The sequence below is a fragment of the Rutidosis leptorrhynchoides genome, chromosome 8 (genome assembly GCF_046630445.1).
Source record: "Rutidosis leptorrhynchoides isolate AG116_Rl617_1_P2 chromosome 8, CSIRO_AGI_Rlap_v1, whole genome shotgun sequence".
Classification (NCBI taxonomy): Eukaryota; Viridiplantae; Streptophyta; class Magnoliopsida; order Asterales; family Asteraceae; genus Rutidosis; species Rutidosis leptorrhynchoides.
The window spans coordinates 107,366,285-107,384,839 of record NC_092340.1 but is presented as its reverse complement, the minus strand read 5'-3'; the positions used below and the strand labels follow the sequence as shown (position 1 = coordinate 107,384,839).

Here is an 18,555-nt window from a genome sequence, read left to right as displayed (position 1 = left end):
CTAGACATGATTCAAATGTATCACTGAAAACTGAGAAGTTATCCATGAAAACTTCCATGCATTCTTCTATCATGTCATGAAAAATCGCCATCATGCACCTTTGAAAGGTTGCAGGGGCGTTGCAAAGTCCAAATGGCATGCGTTTGTAAGCAAAAGTACCATAAGGGCACGTGAACGTGGTTTTCTCTTGATCTTCGGGTGCTATTAGAATTCGAAAATATCCAGAAAAACCATCAATAAAACAATAGTAACTATTTCCGGCTAATCTTTCCAACATTTGATCAATGAAAGGTAAGGGAAAGTGATCTTTTCTGGTGGCGTCATTTAATTTTCTATAATCAATACAAACACGCCATCCTGTTACAGTCCTAGTAGGAATAAGCTCATTTTTCTCATTTGTGATGACAGTCATGCCACCCTTCTTAGGTACACATTGAACTGGGCTTACCCATAGACTATCATAGATTGGATAAAGTAAACCTGCATCTAGCAGTTTAATAATTTCTTTCTTAACAACATCTTGCATATTAGGATTTAGTCTTCGTTGGCGTTGCACATAAGTTTTATGACATTCTTCCAATAGGATTTAATGTATGCAATACGAAGGACTTATGCCTTTAATATCATGAATCTTCCATGCAATAGCTGTTTATGAGCTTTTAGCACAGAAATGAGTTGAGATTTTTCATTTTCAGTAAGAGAAGACGATATTATTACAGGTAATTCAGATTCACCATGTAAATAAGCATATTCCAAATGGTTTGGAAGTGGCTTTAACTCTAATGTCGGTGGTTCTTCTATCGATGATTTATATCGATATCTGTCTTCTTCTTTTAGCATTTGAATTTCTTCTGTTGTTGGTTCATATTCATTAGCCATAAGTGTGGCTAACATTTCAGCTTCATCAATTGGTTTAGTTTCTTCTCCTAAAGAACATTCTCCTGTTCCTTGTAATTCTGGAAATTCTTCTAACAATTCTGCATGTGAATCTATAGTTTGAATGTAATAACATGTATCATCTGCAGATTGCGGTTGTTGCATGGCTCTATCAACATAAAAGGTAACACTCTCGTCCTCTATACTTAGGGTCAGTTTCTTACCAAACACGTCTATTATTGCTTTAGCCGTGTTTAAGAATGGTCTTCCTAATATGAGAGGAACTCGAGAATCTTCTTCCATGTCCAGAATAACAAAATCAACTGGAAATACTAAAGTACCAACTTTAACTAGCATGTTTTCAATTATCCCTCTAGGATATTTTACTGATCGATCGGCTAGTTGTATACTTATTCGTGTTGGTTTCAATTCTCCAAGGTCTAGTTTAGCGTATAGTGAATACGGCATTAGATTTATACTAGCACCTAAGTCTGCCAATGCTTCTATTGAACTTAGACTACCCAGAAAATATGGAATTGTGAAACTTCCTGGATCTGATAATTTTTATGGTATCTTATTCAACTGTACTGCAGAACAATTAGCATTCATAGTAACAGCCGAGAGTTCTTCCATTTTCTTTCTATTTGTGATTAGATCTTTCAGAAATTTAGCATATCTAGGCATTCCTGAAATAACATCTATGAAAGGAAGATTTATATTTATCTGTTTAAACATATCCAAGAATTTGGATTGCTCGGCTTCAAGTCTTTCTTTTCTCATTTTACTCTGGTAAGGAAGTGGTGGTTGGTATGGTTTAACATAAGGTTTTTCCTTAACTGTGTTATCTTCATTAACCTTTTCAACTACTGGTTATGTTTCCTTATCTTGCTCAGATTGTGGTTCTTGTGGAGTAGGAATAGCGTTATCAGAAATTACAGGCATTTCAGGTGGTTTAAGTGTAATATCACTTCTTGTGGTAATGGCTTTAGCTGTTTCATTCCGGGGGTTAGCATTTGTTTCATTAACCTTTTCAACTACTGGTTCTGTTTTCTTGAGCATTTTGTTCATTGGTTTGTTTCTGAGATGTGAAAAAATGCGTTTAAGATTCAACTAGCTTCCACATCATATCTTCAAAATTTGGCTTTTTATCATCGGTTTGTGGTGGTTTATTTTGAAAAATAGGTCTTTGATGATTGTAAGTATTATTAGATACTTGTTGATTGCTAGGACCTTGTTGGTTGTTGTATGGAACATTTCGGTTATAATTCTGGTTTTGATTGTAGATTGGTCTTGGCGGTTGATAATTATTCTGATAATTATTTCCAGGCCTTTGGTTAATGTATGAAACATTCTCTCTTTGTTCAATTGTTTGTTCAATACTGAGACAATCTTTTGTCAAATGTGATCTTCCACACTGCTCACAACTAATTCGTATAGAGTGAATATCTTTAGTCATCTTTTCCATTCGTCTCTCGACAGCATCTATCTTTGCGAAAATGGAATCAAAGTCATGGCTAGAATCGGCTCTAGCCGCTTTAGATGATCTAACGATATCTTTTTCTTGATGCCACTCATGTGAGTGGGAAGCAGTGTTATCAATAATTTTGTAAGCTTCAGTTGCGGTTTTCTTCATAATGGAACCACCGGTTGCTATATCGATGTCTTTTCTTATAGTGATGTCGCATCCTTGGTAGAATATTTGTACTATTTGATAAGTGTCTAAACCATATTGCGGACATCCTCTCAATAACTTTCCAAATCTTGTCCACGCCTCATATAGAGTTTCATTTGGCTTTTGCGTGAACGTAACAATTTCTCCTTGAAGTCTTACGGCTTTAGATGCCGGAAAGAATTGTTTAAGAAATTTTTCAACTAAGACATCCCATGTATGAATCGCCCCTTCAGGTAACGATTATAACCGCTCTTTGGCTTCTCCCTTTAAAGTCCAGGGAAATAACATGAGATATATCTGTTCATCCTCCACTTCTGGGATTTTAAATAAAGTACAGATCCTATTAAAGGTACGAAGATGTTCATTTGGATCTTCCTTCGGCGCACCACTAAATTGGCATTGATTAGTTACCATGTGTAGGATTTGTCCTTTAATTTCATAATCTGGCGCATTAATGTCTGGTTGAGTAATTGTGTGACCTTGGCCAGTGCGTTTAGCTCTCATTCGGTCTTCCATACTTAGAGGTTCCAGATTTTCCATGATTGAATTTGTTGAATCTGAATCACTAGAGGATTTTGATTTAATGGTTTGTTCCTCGACAATCTCTGTTTGAATGATTAGTGGTTCTGGAGGAAAGATTAATGGTTCAGGATCTCTGAATTGTCTCTGAATATCCTCCGGATTCTCAATTGTGAGGTCGGGTTCAAAAAATGGATTATCGGAAATTTGAATTGGAGTACTTGGTCGATTGATGACGATTCTAAAGAAAAATCAACGGCGACAATATTGGCTAGATGTCTTGATCGAGTTACAGGTGGTGAACGTATAAAAGGTGGTGAACGTTTTGCTCGGTGCATTCACTGAATATCCTATTAGTTATAAAAATAAAAATTATATAAGTTATCAAATTAATAGACTTTTCTGATTTTGCCCACGTTTTGAATAGCCAATAGATGCAGCAGGTAGCCAGGACCCTTTAAATCGAAAGCCCACAACTAGCCACTAATAAATCCAACTATTCCTACGAACCAGAAAATTTTGGATGTCTATCAATTTAACCACTTAAAATAATTTTTCGTTTTGAAATTTTAGAGAAGAAATAGAAAATTCTATGTCCTAAAAACTAGAGCGGCGAGAAATAAGAAAGAAAAAGAGTGCGTCGGAAAACGTCGAAAAATAAAAGGTCGAAAAATAATAAAATGAACGTAGCGCGTCGAAACTTAAAAAGTCTAAAAACTAAGAATTAAAAGTTACGTCTAAAGGTATTAAAGCTTAAAAGGAATTCTATATCCAAAACGGCAATAACTTTAAAAATACTAAAATCTTAAAAAGGCGTCGCAAAATTCTAAAGCACCTAAATCTTAGTCTAAAGAAAAAGCACTTAAGGGATTTTACGGCAAAGCCTAAGAATCTAGAAATAAAAATAACTACGGCAAAATACTAGTTTAAAAACTAATTACGAACGAAAAATATAAATATTACGAATAAACGATTAAAAAGATATAAATATAAAAAGAAACTTAAATCTATAAAAATACAATTTTTATAAAAATATTATTTTTATATTATTTATTTTATAAAAGTATCAATTTATAATTAATAGAGTTAATTTAAAACTAAAAATACAAAATAGAACTAAATAATAAAATATCTATACCATAATTAGGGTTAATTAATAATTAATAATAATACACCATAATTAATGCAGAAGTAGGTCAAACCTGGCGTGTCAGACAAGGCCATGCGATCGCATGGATATCCCGTTATATTTTCATGCGGTCGCATGGGTTAGGGTTCCAGGCCAGATTATGGGCTGCTACAGTACCAGGCCGAGTGATTTTTATATTTTTTTTCTGTTTTTATAAAATATTTATATAAACAAATAAAAAATTATATTTTAAAAACTAAAATAAAAATAAAGAAACTTTATAATTTTATATATATATTTAACAAACTCTTAAAAATATATATATTTTGTTTTTTTCTATATTTTTGTATTTTTAATATTTAAAACGTATTTTTATAAAAAGAAATTAAAACTTAATAAAAATCTTTTTTTTATATATAGCGTTTCGCTTTCGGCGTTTAAGCAGTCCCCGGCAACGGCGCCAAAAATACTTGATGTGCGTAGAGGTGCATACGAAATAGCTATATTTTTACTACGAAATACTATTAAATACGATACAATTTTACACAAGTTATTTATTTATTTAAAGAGTGGATATACCTAAACCTTGCTACAACACTTATAGGCAGTGTACCTAATCGTATAGTAGTGTAGTTTTTAGTAAGTCCAGTTCGTTCCACAGGGAGCTCGCCAAGTTTAACGCTATATTTTTAAAACTATATTTGTAAATATATATATATATATATATATATATATATATATATATATATATAAGTAGTATTATTATTATAAAAGGGGGTTTTTACCGTTTAATGACCGGTTTGTCAATTTTAAAACTTTAGTCGCAGTTAAAACCTAATGTAAAATATTAAAAATAAATATAACTTAATTTAAAGCGTAAAGTAAATAACGATAAATGAAATTGCGATAAATAAAATGACAATAAATAAAATTGCGATAATTAAAAAGTACTAAAATTAAAAGTGCAATTAAATAAAATGACAGTGAATAAAAGTGCGATGAAATATGAAATAAAGGAATTATGCTTATTTAAACTTCCATAATCATGATGTTTGACGTGTTAATTTTAATTTGTTACCATGGGTTAATTGTCCTTTGTCCTGGATTATTCAATATGTCCATCTGGTTTTTGTCCATAACAGTCCATCAGTCATAAATATAAAGTGCGAGTGTCCTCGTCAAATTATTCTTATATCCGAAGTCAAATATTCCAACTAATTGGGGACTTAAACTATAATTACACCAATTTTCCTTGTATGTAATTCACCCCTGTTTTAATAAGTCCATTAACTATTAATCCATTCCCGTGTCTGGTTAAATGAACGATTATTAGTACTTATAAATATCCCGCCCATCGTGTCCGATCGAGTGTATATGGTTATTTATAGGTACTTTCAATTGTAAATCTTTATATTAAATTAACAAACTATCATTCAATTAAACAAATATAAAGCCCATTAATAGCCCATAGTCTAATTTCCACAAGTGTCGTTCTTTTGTCCAAACCCCAATTATGGTACAAAGCCCAATTACCCCGTCTTTAATATTTTAGCCAACATCACGATTACTTCGGCTTAAATAAGCATAATAATAACTTAGCTACGAGACATTAATTTAAAAAGGTTGAACATAACTTACAATGATTAATAATAGCGTAGTGTTACACGGACAGAATTTCGACTTACACCCTTACAACATTCGCTAACATACCCTTATTATTATTAAATTAAAATTAAAATTAAAATTATAAATTATATATATATAATTAAAATTAAAATTATAAATTATATATATATATATATATATATATATATATATATATATATATATATATATATATATATATATATATCGTAAGAGTGAGAGATAGATTAGAGAAAGATGTGTTACATTCGTCCGAAAATGCTGAAATTTATAGATGTGGCCAGGTATCTGCTGCCATGCGATCGCATGGCATTTGTGCCTTCTGGCCATGCGATCGCATGGCCTTCTTTTACAGCTCACATGCTATTGTTTGTTTATTTGCCGACAGTTTATATATATAATGTAATATATATATAATTTTAAGAATTATTTATATATTATATTATATTTATGTGCATAGTTGACTTGTAATTTTTAGTCCGTTTCATCGAGCGTTGAGAGTTGACTCTGGTCCCGGTTCCAGATTTTCGAACGTCCTTTCGTACTATTTAATATCTTGTACTTTGCGTTTTGCGTATTGTACTCTTGTAATTTTGAGACGTTTCTCATCAATAATTTGAACCACTTTGATTGTACTTTGTACTTTTAAGCTTTTTGGTCGTTTGCATCTTCAAATCGTCGAATCTGTCTTTTGTCTTCACCTTTTATTATTTAAACGAATATCACTTGTAAATAGAACAATTGCAACTAAAAGCTTGTCTTTCTTGAGGGATAATACTATGAAATATATGTTCGTTTTTAGCATTATCAGTAATATTATTTTATGTGATGATATTTACTGAATAGTTAATATTTATTTGTTTATATATATCTCTAATAGAAGTCATAATAACATATATCTATTTATATATATTGACAATACTTAATTATTTTAATTGTTATTTTCTTTCATTTTAAATTTATTTAAAGTATACATTATCAAAATATTATATATTCTTATATTTATATTTATATACATATTTATTTACCAATATTTGTTCATGAATCGTCGGGAATAGTCGATGGATAAATGAGTTCATGTAAACAGTTCCAAAAAGTTTTGAGACTTAACTTAACAGACTTTGTTTATCGTGTTGAAATCATATAAAGATCAGGTTTAAATTTGGTCGGAAATTTCCGGGTCGTCACAGTACCTACCCGTTAAAGAAATTTCGTCTCGAAATTTGATCGTGGTCGTCATGGCTAACCATAAGAATGTTTTCATGACGAATATGAATTGATAACTAGAGTTTTATCATTATTGAGTAATATATATAAAAAAATTCAATTTCGCGAAGAGTATAAATGAAGCTATCACAAAATAGTGAAACGAGAAAGACAAGTTCCATCATAACTTTTGACTAGTCATGGTTGAATTCCAGAATTCAAGGGAGTTAAAGAAAATCTTCGAAATCTAAAAGATTTGATTCTTCGGTAATTAAGGAAATTAGGATCCTCTTTGATTAAATGCGATTGCCTCGATTACTTTGTCGGATATTTCACTATAAATCCTCCCTCTTCATTTCCCTTATATTTTTGAGTTCCATCCTTTTGTTTTCTCTTCCCGACTTTAAGTCAAGTGAATAATGGTCCAGAATTTGTAGGTATGAAGTTTTGAATGAACATGACTAACGTTCTAAGAGAGAAATTGTAATAGCACGATCTTGATTGGTTAAATTACCAGAATTCAAGAGAAAAGATAGAATTTATCAAGAAATTATGTTCTTGATATGCTTATATATTTAGATAGAATGTAAGAGTCGTATAACATGGCACATGATGACGTTATGATCTATGAATCATCACGTTCCATTAGAAACTCAGCATGACTTACTGTAATATAATCACGTTGATCAAGTATCATTATACTATACTAACTCATGCATCAATTTCCAACACTACTTCAAAACATTCATAATTCAAATTCAAATTTTTCAGAATTTTAGAAACTTAAACAGTTTCTTTAATGATTCAAAACGGATAGCGCGGAGAGATAATTAATACCGGACAAGAATATTTATGAAGATATCTTCGAAAATATAGAGGATATTTATAATGAAAGATACAATAGTATCTTATAATTCTACAATCAAAATGTGATGAAGAAATTCATTCACAATGATTTAGAACAATTACGGAACAATGTATTCGCTAAAGATTTCATCGAAAACAGAATCATCTGGATTCTTTATGTACAAGTTTAGTCCTTGTGATTTGTTCAAAGTATGGTTGGCTCAATTCATTTTTTTTTCAGTATCAAAATTTTTGAGCTTTTTCAGCATGCCATTCTTTATTATCAAACTTTTGATTGTTAAGACAGTCTTCAGTTTTCACTGCTTCATCAGCTTTTTCAAAACTCAGAAAACTGATTCATAGGCTAAAACGCTCTTCATAAATTCAGAATGGAAGTTCGTAAATCCAGGAGATAGGAGTTTATATATATATATATATATATATATATATATATATATATATATATATATATATATATATATATATATATATATATATATATATATATATATATATGTATATATATATATATATATATATACACACACACATATATATATATATATTTATATATATAATTGTTGTAATAGAATCGCTGAGAAATTCGAGATTATCGATTGATGCTTCCCGGTATTTAGTATGGTAATTATCGTTACAAGATGCTGATGAGTTTATGATATGACTTCAATAGATAAATATAGTGATTTTGTCGGACATAGCTAAGCCAAGGAGCAACGAGGTTGCTGGTACGTCTGCTGGTAATATGGTGGAATATAAAAGATTCCCTGGTAACAATAAAGAGCACGCATATATATCAAAGTTATAATAAGGTTGTTTCGAACGAAAAGTCGAAGTTGATTTGCTGGAGCTGTGACAAATATGGCTATCTCGAACCGGAGTTGCAAAGTTATTTTTGGTAATAATAACTCTAAAGGAATTAGCACAGCTTTGTGTTAAACGTTTACTCAGTTTCCGAGAGTTTTTCAGGTGCATAACTATATTCATCAATCTTTTCTTTCGTAGATGAAGTGCGGTTGGTTCATCATCTCGATTGAGGTGTTTTCAAGAATCATGAAAGGTTTGAACACAGATTGTAATCGTCAAGATACGAATGAGGTTTAAGATGAAATCAAGTGGCAAACTTGAAGAAATGTTTAGTTTCATATGTTATAATCAATATTTTAATTCATTTTAATTGTCCAATGTTGGTAATCCTTGGTTGATAGTCCACAGTTAGCAATTCAATAATTCATATATAGTTTAATATATAATATTCGAATTAATTAATAGGTGTCGTGACCCGTGTACATGCCTCAGACTCGATCACAACTCAAAGTATATATATATTATTGTAGAATCAACCTCAACCCTGTATAGCGAACTCGAGCATTACAGCATATAGAGTGTCTATGGTTATTCCAATTAATATATATAGATGCATCGATATGATATGTCAAAACCTTGTATATGTGTCCCGATATTTAAAGTTCATAAAATAAATAACAGAAATTAAATGACGATGAATAAAATTACGAGAATTAAATTTGCGATATATAAAATGTAATCAGTTAGCTAGGAACAGTTAGCGTGAATTCTTAACAAAATTTTTCTCGTAGTTAATTTTTTTGTTTCTAACAATTTTTATTTTGTTCAATGTTTTCTTCATTATGCCACTTGTTGGATTCTGATAAGTCAAAATTCAAATATGAAATTGAATAAAATGGTTATTCTGTGATGAACGGATTCGTATATCTGTGGATGTAAGTAGGATAATAAATGATTGTTGAATCAGATTCGGAGAATGTACAGTGTAACTTATTAATGTGAAATCTAAATATTCCTCGAGTATTACCTACCCGTTAAAATACTTTCATCTTTAACAATTTGTACAAAAGAATTTTCAATTACAATCTTTATGAAAACATATATACATATATATTTTCTCCAGATGTAATCATGAATTTAATAAGTTAATATGATATTAATCTCATTTGATTTATCGTTAGAACTAGAATATATAATCTCTAAAACATTAGAAATTATATAATCGTCATATAGAACGAAGATAAATGATGTAGAACGATTCGTAGGACGATAATTAAGTTCGAGGTATGGATTGTGATGTTGAGACGTGTGATGTTGAAACTTGGGTTGTTGGTGGTACTGGTGTTGATGTTGATGAAGCTGGTACGTTTTGCACCATATTTTCCAATGCTACAACTCAGGCGCGAATCTCGCTGACTTCTGTTATTACTCCGGGATGATTGTCGGTAGGAACGAGCGAATGAATAAGGTTTAGAATCTGAGTTATGATATAGTCGTGGCGAGATACTCTGGAAATGAGAGAGAAAATGGTGTTTCGAATAGGTTGGCCGGTAATTGCTTCAGGTTCTTCGCCAAGAGTGCAGGTTGGTGTGTGGAAAGGGTCGCCTTCTTCTCGTCTCCATCGGTTAAGTCAACTACGAACCTATTCTCAATTCATTCAGAATTGAAGATGACTATTTGGTTGATCCATTCCGGTCACACTGCTTTCAGAGTTCGAGTGAAAATCCATATCGGAATGGTTGTCGGAATCTAAGGAATTTGAACTAGTTGCGAGTTCCATCTTGTAGGGTTAGATAAAGGATTTTCGATATGAAATAGATTATAGGATGTAGATTAGTACCCTGCAATACATAATTTACATATGCATATTTAATACTAAAATCCCATAGGTTACGGAGGAATCTACGGAAGCTGTCAGGCAAAGGTAACAATAACAGATACGCTAAGTTATGAATTTATCTATACACTGTCTATGCAATAGAGGCAGTAAGACATGTCTAGACTTTAAGGATGATAAGCAAATAATTTTCGACACTAAATGATAAGCAAAAATTTTGACATGCAGACATGGTCGAAGTCCAGACCCACTAATGCATATAAACAACTATCAGTTAGACACACTAATGCAAGACCTGGTTCGCTAAGACCACCGCTCTGATACCAACTTTCATGACCCGTTCATATACATTATAAATGATTCATAATAGTTGATTACATCGCGAGGTACTTGACCTCTATATGATACATTTTACAAACATTGCATTCGTTTTTAAAAAGACAACCTTTCATTACATCGAAAGTTGATGACATGCATACCCTTTTATAATATATCCAGCTATAATTGACTTAATAATAATCTTGATGAACTCGACGACTCGAATGCAACGTCTTTTAAAATATGCCATGAATGATTCCAAGTAATATCTCTAAAATGAGCAAATGCACAGCGGAAGATTTCTTTCATACCTGAGAATAAACATGCTTTCAAGTGTCAACCAAAAGGTTGGTGAGTTCATTATTTTTTCATAATCAATCATTTTCAATAATATAATAGACCACAAGATACTCATAATTAGAAAACAATCTGTGCAGGTCTATTCCTACTTTAAAATCATTCATATGAAGAACACCGGAACCTTTCAAGCAACTCACCAACGGTAGCTAATGCGTAGTGTAATGACATAATAATCTCACCGTGGTAGTTAATACAATATAATTCTTACAATGGGGGCTAATGCGTACGCAATGCAAAATCATCCATCCGAGGGTAGCTGAAACGGGGGCTAATGCGTACGCAATGCAAAATCAACCCTCCGTTATCAACTACAAAGTCGACTATAATACAATACAATACATCGGGGGCTAGTGCGTGCATGCAATGAAAAATCATCCCGCCGATGGTAGTTAAAACGGGAGCTAATGCGTACGCAATGCAAAATCATCTCTCCGTTAACTACTAAATCGAACCTCTTAATCCAAATAATTCTATCATAGAATGTAGTTTTGAATATTTGTTTCTATTTCGTCAATCATTTATAAAAGCAGTTCATGTATTCTCAGTTCAAAAATATATCTCAAAAGCATTTAGGAAACAGTTATAAAAACAGCGCATGTATTCTCAGTCCCAAAAATGTAAAGAGTAAAAGGGAATCAAATGAACTCACCATACTGTATTTTGTAGTAAAAATACATATGACAATATTGAACAATGCAGGTTTGACCTCGGATTCACGAACCTATATCATTTGTATATTCATTAATACATATAATCGTAATCGATTAAATATATATTATTATTAGTAATGTAATTTATATATTTAATAATTTATGAGTTTCATTATTTATATATTTTTATTTTATATATATAATTGTTAATAGAGTTAAGTTAAATATATTTTTATATATAGATTACTTGTTTGCAATTAATAATTATGATAATACTAATTTTAGTAATAATATTGATACTTTATAATAATGATAAAAGTGATAATAATAATAATGTTAATAATGATATTAGTAATGATAATAATATTAAATTGTATTAAAGTAACTATGATAATATTAATTATAATAATTTTTTTAAAACATACATTAATTAAGATCTTAATAATTTTCATAATAATATTTATATCTAAAATTTCTATATTTTTAATCTTAACAATATTATTAAACTTATATATTCATAGTTATAATAATCATAACTTTCGTGTTTAATTTATAAACTAATGACTATAGTTTCTTTTAATATTAGTTTGTATTCATAATCATAATCTACATGTGTTCATATAATTATAATCAATCTCCTAATCTTTATCATAATACTTTTTATTATAAATTAATCTGTTTAGTATTCTTGAAGTCCTAATATTATTACTAGCAAAAATAACACAATTAATAATACTATAAATAATAATATTAGTGATGATAATACTAAATGTTGGTACTAATATAGTTAATAAATATAACTAACCTAATAATGATAATGATATAACATGTATTAATGTTAATAATAATAATAATAATAATAATAATAATAATAATTTACTTATTAATAATAACTATAGTTAATAATACTAATAATAATGATTATCATAACTTCAATATTAATATTAATAATAATTCTAATAATAATCAAATTAAAGATAATACTACTGATAATAATTATAACAATAACAATAATAAATACATTAGGTTTTGGAAACTACCTCCACAAGTATCAAAAAAAATAGTTGCCACGAGTAGGACTCGAACCCGAGACCCCCTTAAATACCCAAACAACCCATAAACCAATGCTCTGCTGCTACTTTCCTGATTTATATTATAATTTAATTATTTTTATCATATCTCTGTTGTTCCTACTTCTTCTTCCTCATGAAATTTTATCGACCAGAGCATCTTCCCAAAATATATGATTAATAATTGATTTAGGATTATAAATGGAACAGATAGTAATCGAATGAAGGTGAATTGGTTTAACAGAACTGAAGAAAAATAATAATAACAGAAACAGTGTTCTTGTAAAGAACACGATGAAACTCAAATGCCAACTTAGAAATTTGGATCGTTTTAGGTAATGTTTACAAAATGAAAGAGATCTTAATTTGTTCCTAGAAACTTTACATTCCATCAATTAAACCTAATTCTTTACAGAACACTCGAATTTAATCAAAACAAAATCGGTTGACTTTTTATTCTCTAACTTTGACTCTAAAATTTGAACTTGATAAAAATAATTGGGATTTGAAACTTGGCATAGAGTTTTCATAAGAGATTCCTAACAAAACTGTTTTTGTGGATTTTGAAATGGAATTGAAATTCGAGTTTTTTGGAAAAATGTACCAAGGACAGGGGAATATAGTCGTGTTCTTGATACTTCTGTTTAATTTCGTTCAAATTGCAGGTTACAGTATATAATGTGAGTAGTTACGTAATTTAATAGTTAAACTGATCCTGATTGATTCGTATTGTACTATGAAATCGACTTTTACAGATTTGAGACAAGGAGATTGGTTTACAGAAACAAATAAAAAAAACAAAAGAGAAAGGGACGTTCAACAAATATTGTATTTATCCTTGTGATATATTCGACTGGTAATCCAAGATTGAGACAGAAGTACTAATCTAATATAGTTGGATAGCTACTGGTAACAAACATGTACGAATTATATGTCATTTTATTCAATTTGAATTAATAATAAATATATATTAATAATATTATTATTATTAGATAATAATAATATTAATTACAGAAATAGTAATAATAATATATTTTTTATTTATTTATTTATTTTATATAGAAATACTAATAATAAAAATGAAGGTAACATGATAACATTAATAGTAACAATAATGGAAATTCTAATAAAATAATAAGTTTAATAATAATAATTAATAATTATAATAATAATAATGATTTTTGAAAATAATGTTATAAATAATGATATCAATAATATTAACAAATATAACAAATCAATTGTATCAAATTTCAGTAATATAATTTTAATAGTATTAATATTACTGATATTAATATTATTAATGAATGTATATAACAATCATAGTTAAACTTGTAATTACATTTAATTACTTAATAATAATAATATTTGATATTATTAATGTTAATAACATAATAACTTATACATATCAAATTTTATATATATTGTATATTTGAAATAATAATATTAATTATACAAATATTAATATCAATTTTAATCAATAATAAAAGTAATGATGATAATATTAATATAACAATTTGTTTTCAATCTGGCAATTAAATTTAATATAATACTATTTATTAATTATGTAATATTATTTTATGTGATGATATTTACTGAATAGTTAATATTTATATGTTTATATATATCTTTAATAGAAATCATAATAACATATATCTATTTATATATATTGATAGTACTTAATTATTTTAATTGTTATTTTCTTTCATTTTAAATTTATTTAAAGTATACATTATCAAAATATTATATATTCTTATATTTATATCTATATACATATTTATTTACCAATATTTGTTCGTGAATCGTCGGGAATAGTCGATGGATAAATGAGTTCATGTCAACAGTTCCAAAAATTTTTGAGATTTAACTTAACAGACTTTGCTTATCGTATTGAAATCATATAAAGATCAGGTTTAAATTTGGTCGGAAATTTTCGGGTCGTCACACTTACCAACCCACATCTCATTCCAAAAGGAAGTAGAAGCACCGTCACATATTTCCTTTACAAAAAAAGTTTCTATAAGGAAGACCAGAGTCTTCAATGTTAGTCCCGGTTTTAATAATATCCTTCCAAAGCGACTTATAAGAGTTGTTTAGAGGGGTCTCATCAATCCCAAACCCACCCGAAGTTCCGTAAATGCTAGATATAACTTTTACCCACAAGGAGTTGGTTTCAGATTTAAACCTCCACCACCACTTGCCAATCAAAGCCCAATTCTTAGTTTTGAGAGAACCCAAATTTAGCCCCCCATCTTGATAAGGTAAAATCATTTCGTCCCATTTAACCCAAGATAGTTTTGATTTGTTTCCTGTCCCGCCCCAAAAGAAAGAACGTCTTACACATTCGAGTTTTTTAATCACACATGGTGGAGAAGGAGAGCAAGAAGTAGTACAACGGGAGACTATTCAACACCGATTTAACAAGAGTCAAGCGTCTACCTAATGAAACCGTTCTAGCCCTCCAATCCGAAAGTCTTTTTTCAATTTTTTTTACAACCGGATCCCAACTTTCTTCCTTTTTCATGTTGCCACCAACAGGGAGACCTAGGTACAAAAATGGGGTGGTACCAACATTACAATTAAAGAGACGGGCCATACTTTCTACCTCATTCTTTTCTACTCCAATCCCGATAAGATTACTCTTTTGAAAGTTGACTTTAAGCCCCGATGTTAGCGCAAAACACTTAAGAAGCTTCATAAGATTTCTAATGTTCCCTTCACTCCATAACCCAAAAAAAATTGTGTCGTCCGCATATTGGAGGTGTGATAATGGGATTTTATCTCGACCAATTTCCACTCCCGAGAATCGTTGGTTTTCCACGGCTTGTTTTGTGAGAACATTCAAACCTTCCGCCGCCAAAATAAAAAGGAAAGGAGATAATGGATCTCCTTGTCTTACCCCCCGTTCTAATCAGAATTCTCTTGTCGGCGAACCATTCACTAGAATAGAGATCGAAGCCGACTTTAAGCACGTGAGAATCCACTTTCTCCATTTGTCCCCGAAACCCATAATCTCCATTACTTCCAAAAAAAAAATCCCAATTAAGATAATCAAATGCTTTCTCAAAATCAACCTTGAAGATAACACTTTTGAATCGTTTGCATTTTAAGAAAGATAGGGTCTCGTTAGCGACAAGTGCCCCATCTAAAATGTTCCTCCCTTTAATAAATGTGCTTTGTTCAAACCCGACAAGATTTGGGATGACCCTCTATCACACCCCCAATTAGGGTCTGGGTGAATGTGACATAAATATCAAATAAACCAACATATTATAATATACGAGAACAATACTAAATGATGAGAACAAACTTTATTGAGTACTCAGTGGAAATTGAAATGTCGTTACAATAATGGAAATTACAATAAAGTAATTGTTTCAAATGAAAGAATAATAAATGCGATATCTCTTGAACCTAAGTCCAAGTAGCATCATATAAGCAGTAAGTAAATAAGCTTGATCAATCGGCACCTGAGACAAACATGCTAAAGTGTCAACCAAAAAGGTTGAGTGAAGTTCATAGGTTTAACAAATATGTTTGATCATTGTTTTAGACTACAAGATTTAGTTTATAAAGTTGATCTCGCAGGGATCAAAAAGTTATGTCAATTCGTGATATTTAGACTAAACGTTCAAAGTTTGCCCCAATGATAAGTTGTGTCTATACTTGTCGGTTTAATTTCATTATTAAGTAATACAATGACTTGGTCAAATGTATCGGGGACGTTACTCCTGATAGGCCTACCCCCAATAATTAAGAATGCATTTAACGAGCAATTAAAAATATCACTGTAGGGACTTAGTCGGACATAGCCGGATATAGTACATTTTAATAGTTGGTACTTGTGTCTAAATTGTAAATAGTAAAAGTAGCATGTGTCTCACCTCAAAAAGTTAAATAAGTTGCATGCAAATAAAGAGTGGGGCTATGAGTTCACCTTAGTAAGTAGAGAGAGATCGTTATTCCTCGGAATAGAAAGTTTGGATGAATGAGCAGAAAGTCAACCTAAGGACATTTAAGAGTAGTTAAGTGTTTCCCCAAGTTTAAGTTTAAGTATGAAAGTGTTTTAAGTATAGTTCGTTTTACTAAGTTCCATTCCTAGTAAGTTTCTACTTTTAGCAAGTTTCCACTTTTAGTAAGTTAGTGTCGAACACTAGTGAGTTGTCCTTAATAAGTCCATCACCTATTAGGTGTGAAGATAACTAAGTTTATGATTACTATAGTCGGGTTGATATTGTGGATCGTACCCAAACATCTATGTCACCGCCGAGTCACTAGAATGACCAATTGTTACCGGTTGGCCCAGGATTTCTTGACCAAAATCTAAGTTTGACATTCGTAATCCACAAGCGTCCCATAGTGGTACCAAGGATCACCCTAGGCCTTAAGCAACGTCGATGTTTAAGTAATTTCACGCTATCGTGAATGACTATTGTAATCGTATAATATAATATAATAGTATATTATATGTGTTAATAATAATAATATAAGTGTATAAGTGCTATATAATAATATTAGGGTTTTAGTAAATTAATATAGTAATAATAATAATTAATGATTAGGGTTAATTAATTAAAGTAGTATTTAATGATTAGGGTTTTAATTAATGTATTAGGGTTTAATAAATTAGGGTTAGGTTTAATTAGGGTTTTAGTTATATATATATATATATATATATATATATATATATATATATATATATATAGTATTTTTTTATATATATAAACCGTATGTATATGTATATATATAAAAATATTTTTTTTATATGTATATATATATATGTATCGAATATGCATATGTATATATGTATATACTTTGTTTCCTTATTTAAACACTAACAAATCTTTTATCACATCTTCTAGGTTTTAAAGATCAAACAAAAAATCTTTTTTTTATAGAACCGTAAGTATGTATGTACATGCATATATTTTATTTTATTTTTTACAATATGAATATGATTATGAATGAGATTAATAACATGAACATGATTATAAACATGAATTAACAAGATGGAATTTAAAAGTTTAGATCTACGGTTTTACCTTGATGAAGATTAATAAAGATTAACAAAAGAAGAGAAGAAACAATTGAACATGAAGATCAAAGCTCTACTAATCGTTTAGATTCTAAGAGTTGAGGCTTTTCAGTAAATAGGGTACAAAATTCACTAGACACGTAACTTTTTTCGGCACCCGTATCAAATAAAATAGTTGCGTAACAATTGTTGACAAGATACATACCCGTGATGACCACATCTTCCTCTCGGGCTTCAGCAGCAGTAAGAACAAATGCACGACCCTTTGCAGCTGTAGTATTGGCTCCAGTAGCGGGATTATCTTTCTTCTTAGGACAATTTGGACTAATGTGTCCCTTTTCTCCACAAGTGTAACAAGTAGGAGGAGCTTTGGCAGGAACAATAGCTTTATCCTTTGGAGGAGTCTTACACGTCTTAGCAACGTGTCCCACTTTCTTACACAACGAACAAGTAGCAGTACACCGCCCCGGGTGATGCCTTTCACAAAGAATACAAAAAGGATAAGTGCCCTTATAACTGGTCCTTGTACTATCCGCTGGCTTCTTACTAACATTCTGAGTCAAACCTTGAG

General features: G+C 30.3%; 1 protein-coding gene across 1 annotated transcript; it reads right to left on the bottom strand.

Annotated features, from left to right (window-relative positions):
- Positions 1-15,302: 15,302 nt before the first annotated feature.
- LOC139863715 (uncharacterized) lies at positions 15,303-15,942 on the bottom strand. Its single transcript, XM_071852320.1, has 2 exons — positions 15,849-15,942; positions 15,303-15,664 (listed from the first exon to the last, which is right to left on the bottom strand). Exons 1-2 carry the CDS (start codon positions 15,940-15,942, stop codon positions 15,303-15,305), a joined length of 456 nt encoding a protein of 151 aa, XP_071708421.1.
- Positions 15,943-18,555: the final 2,613 nt, after the last annotated feature.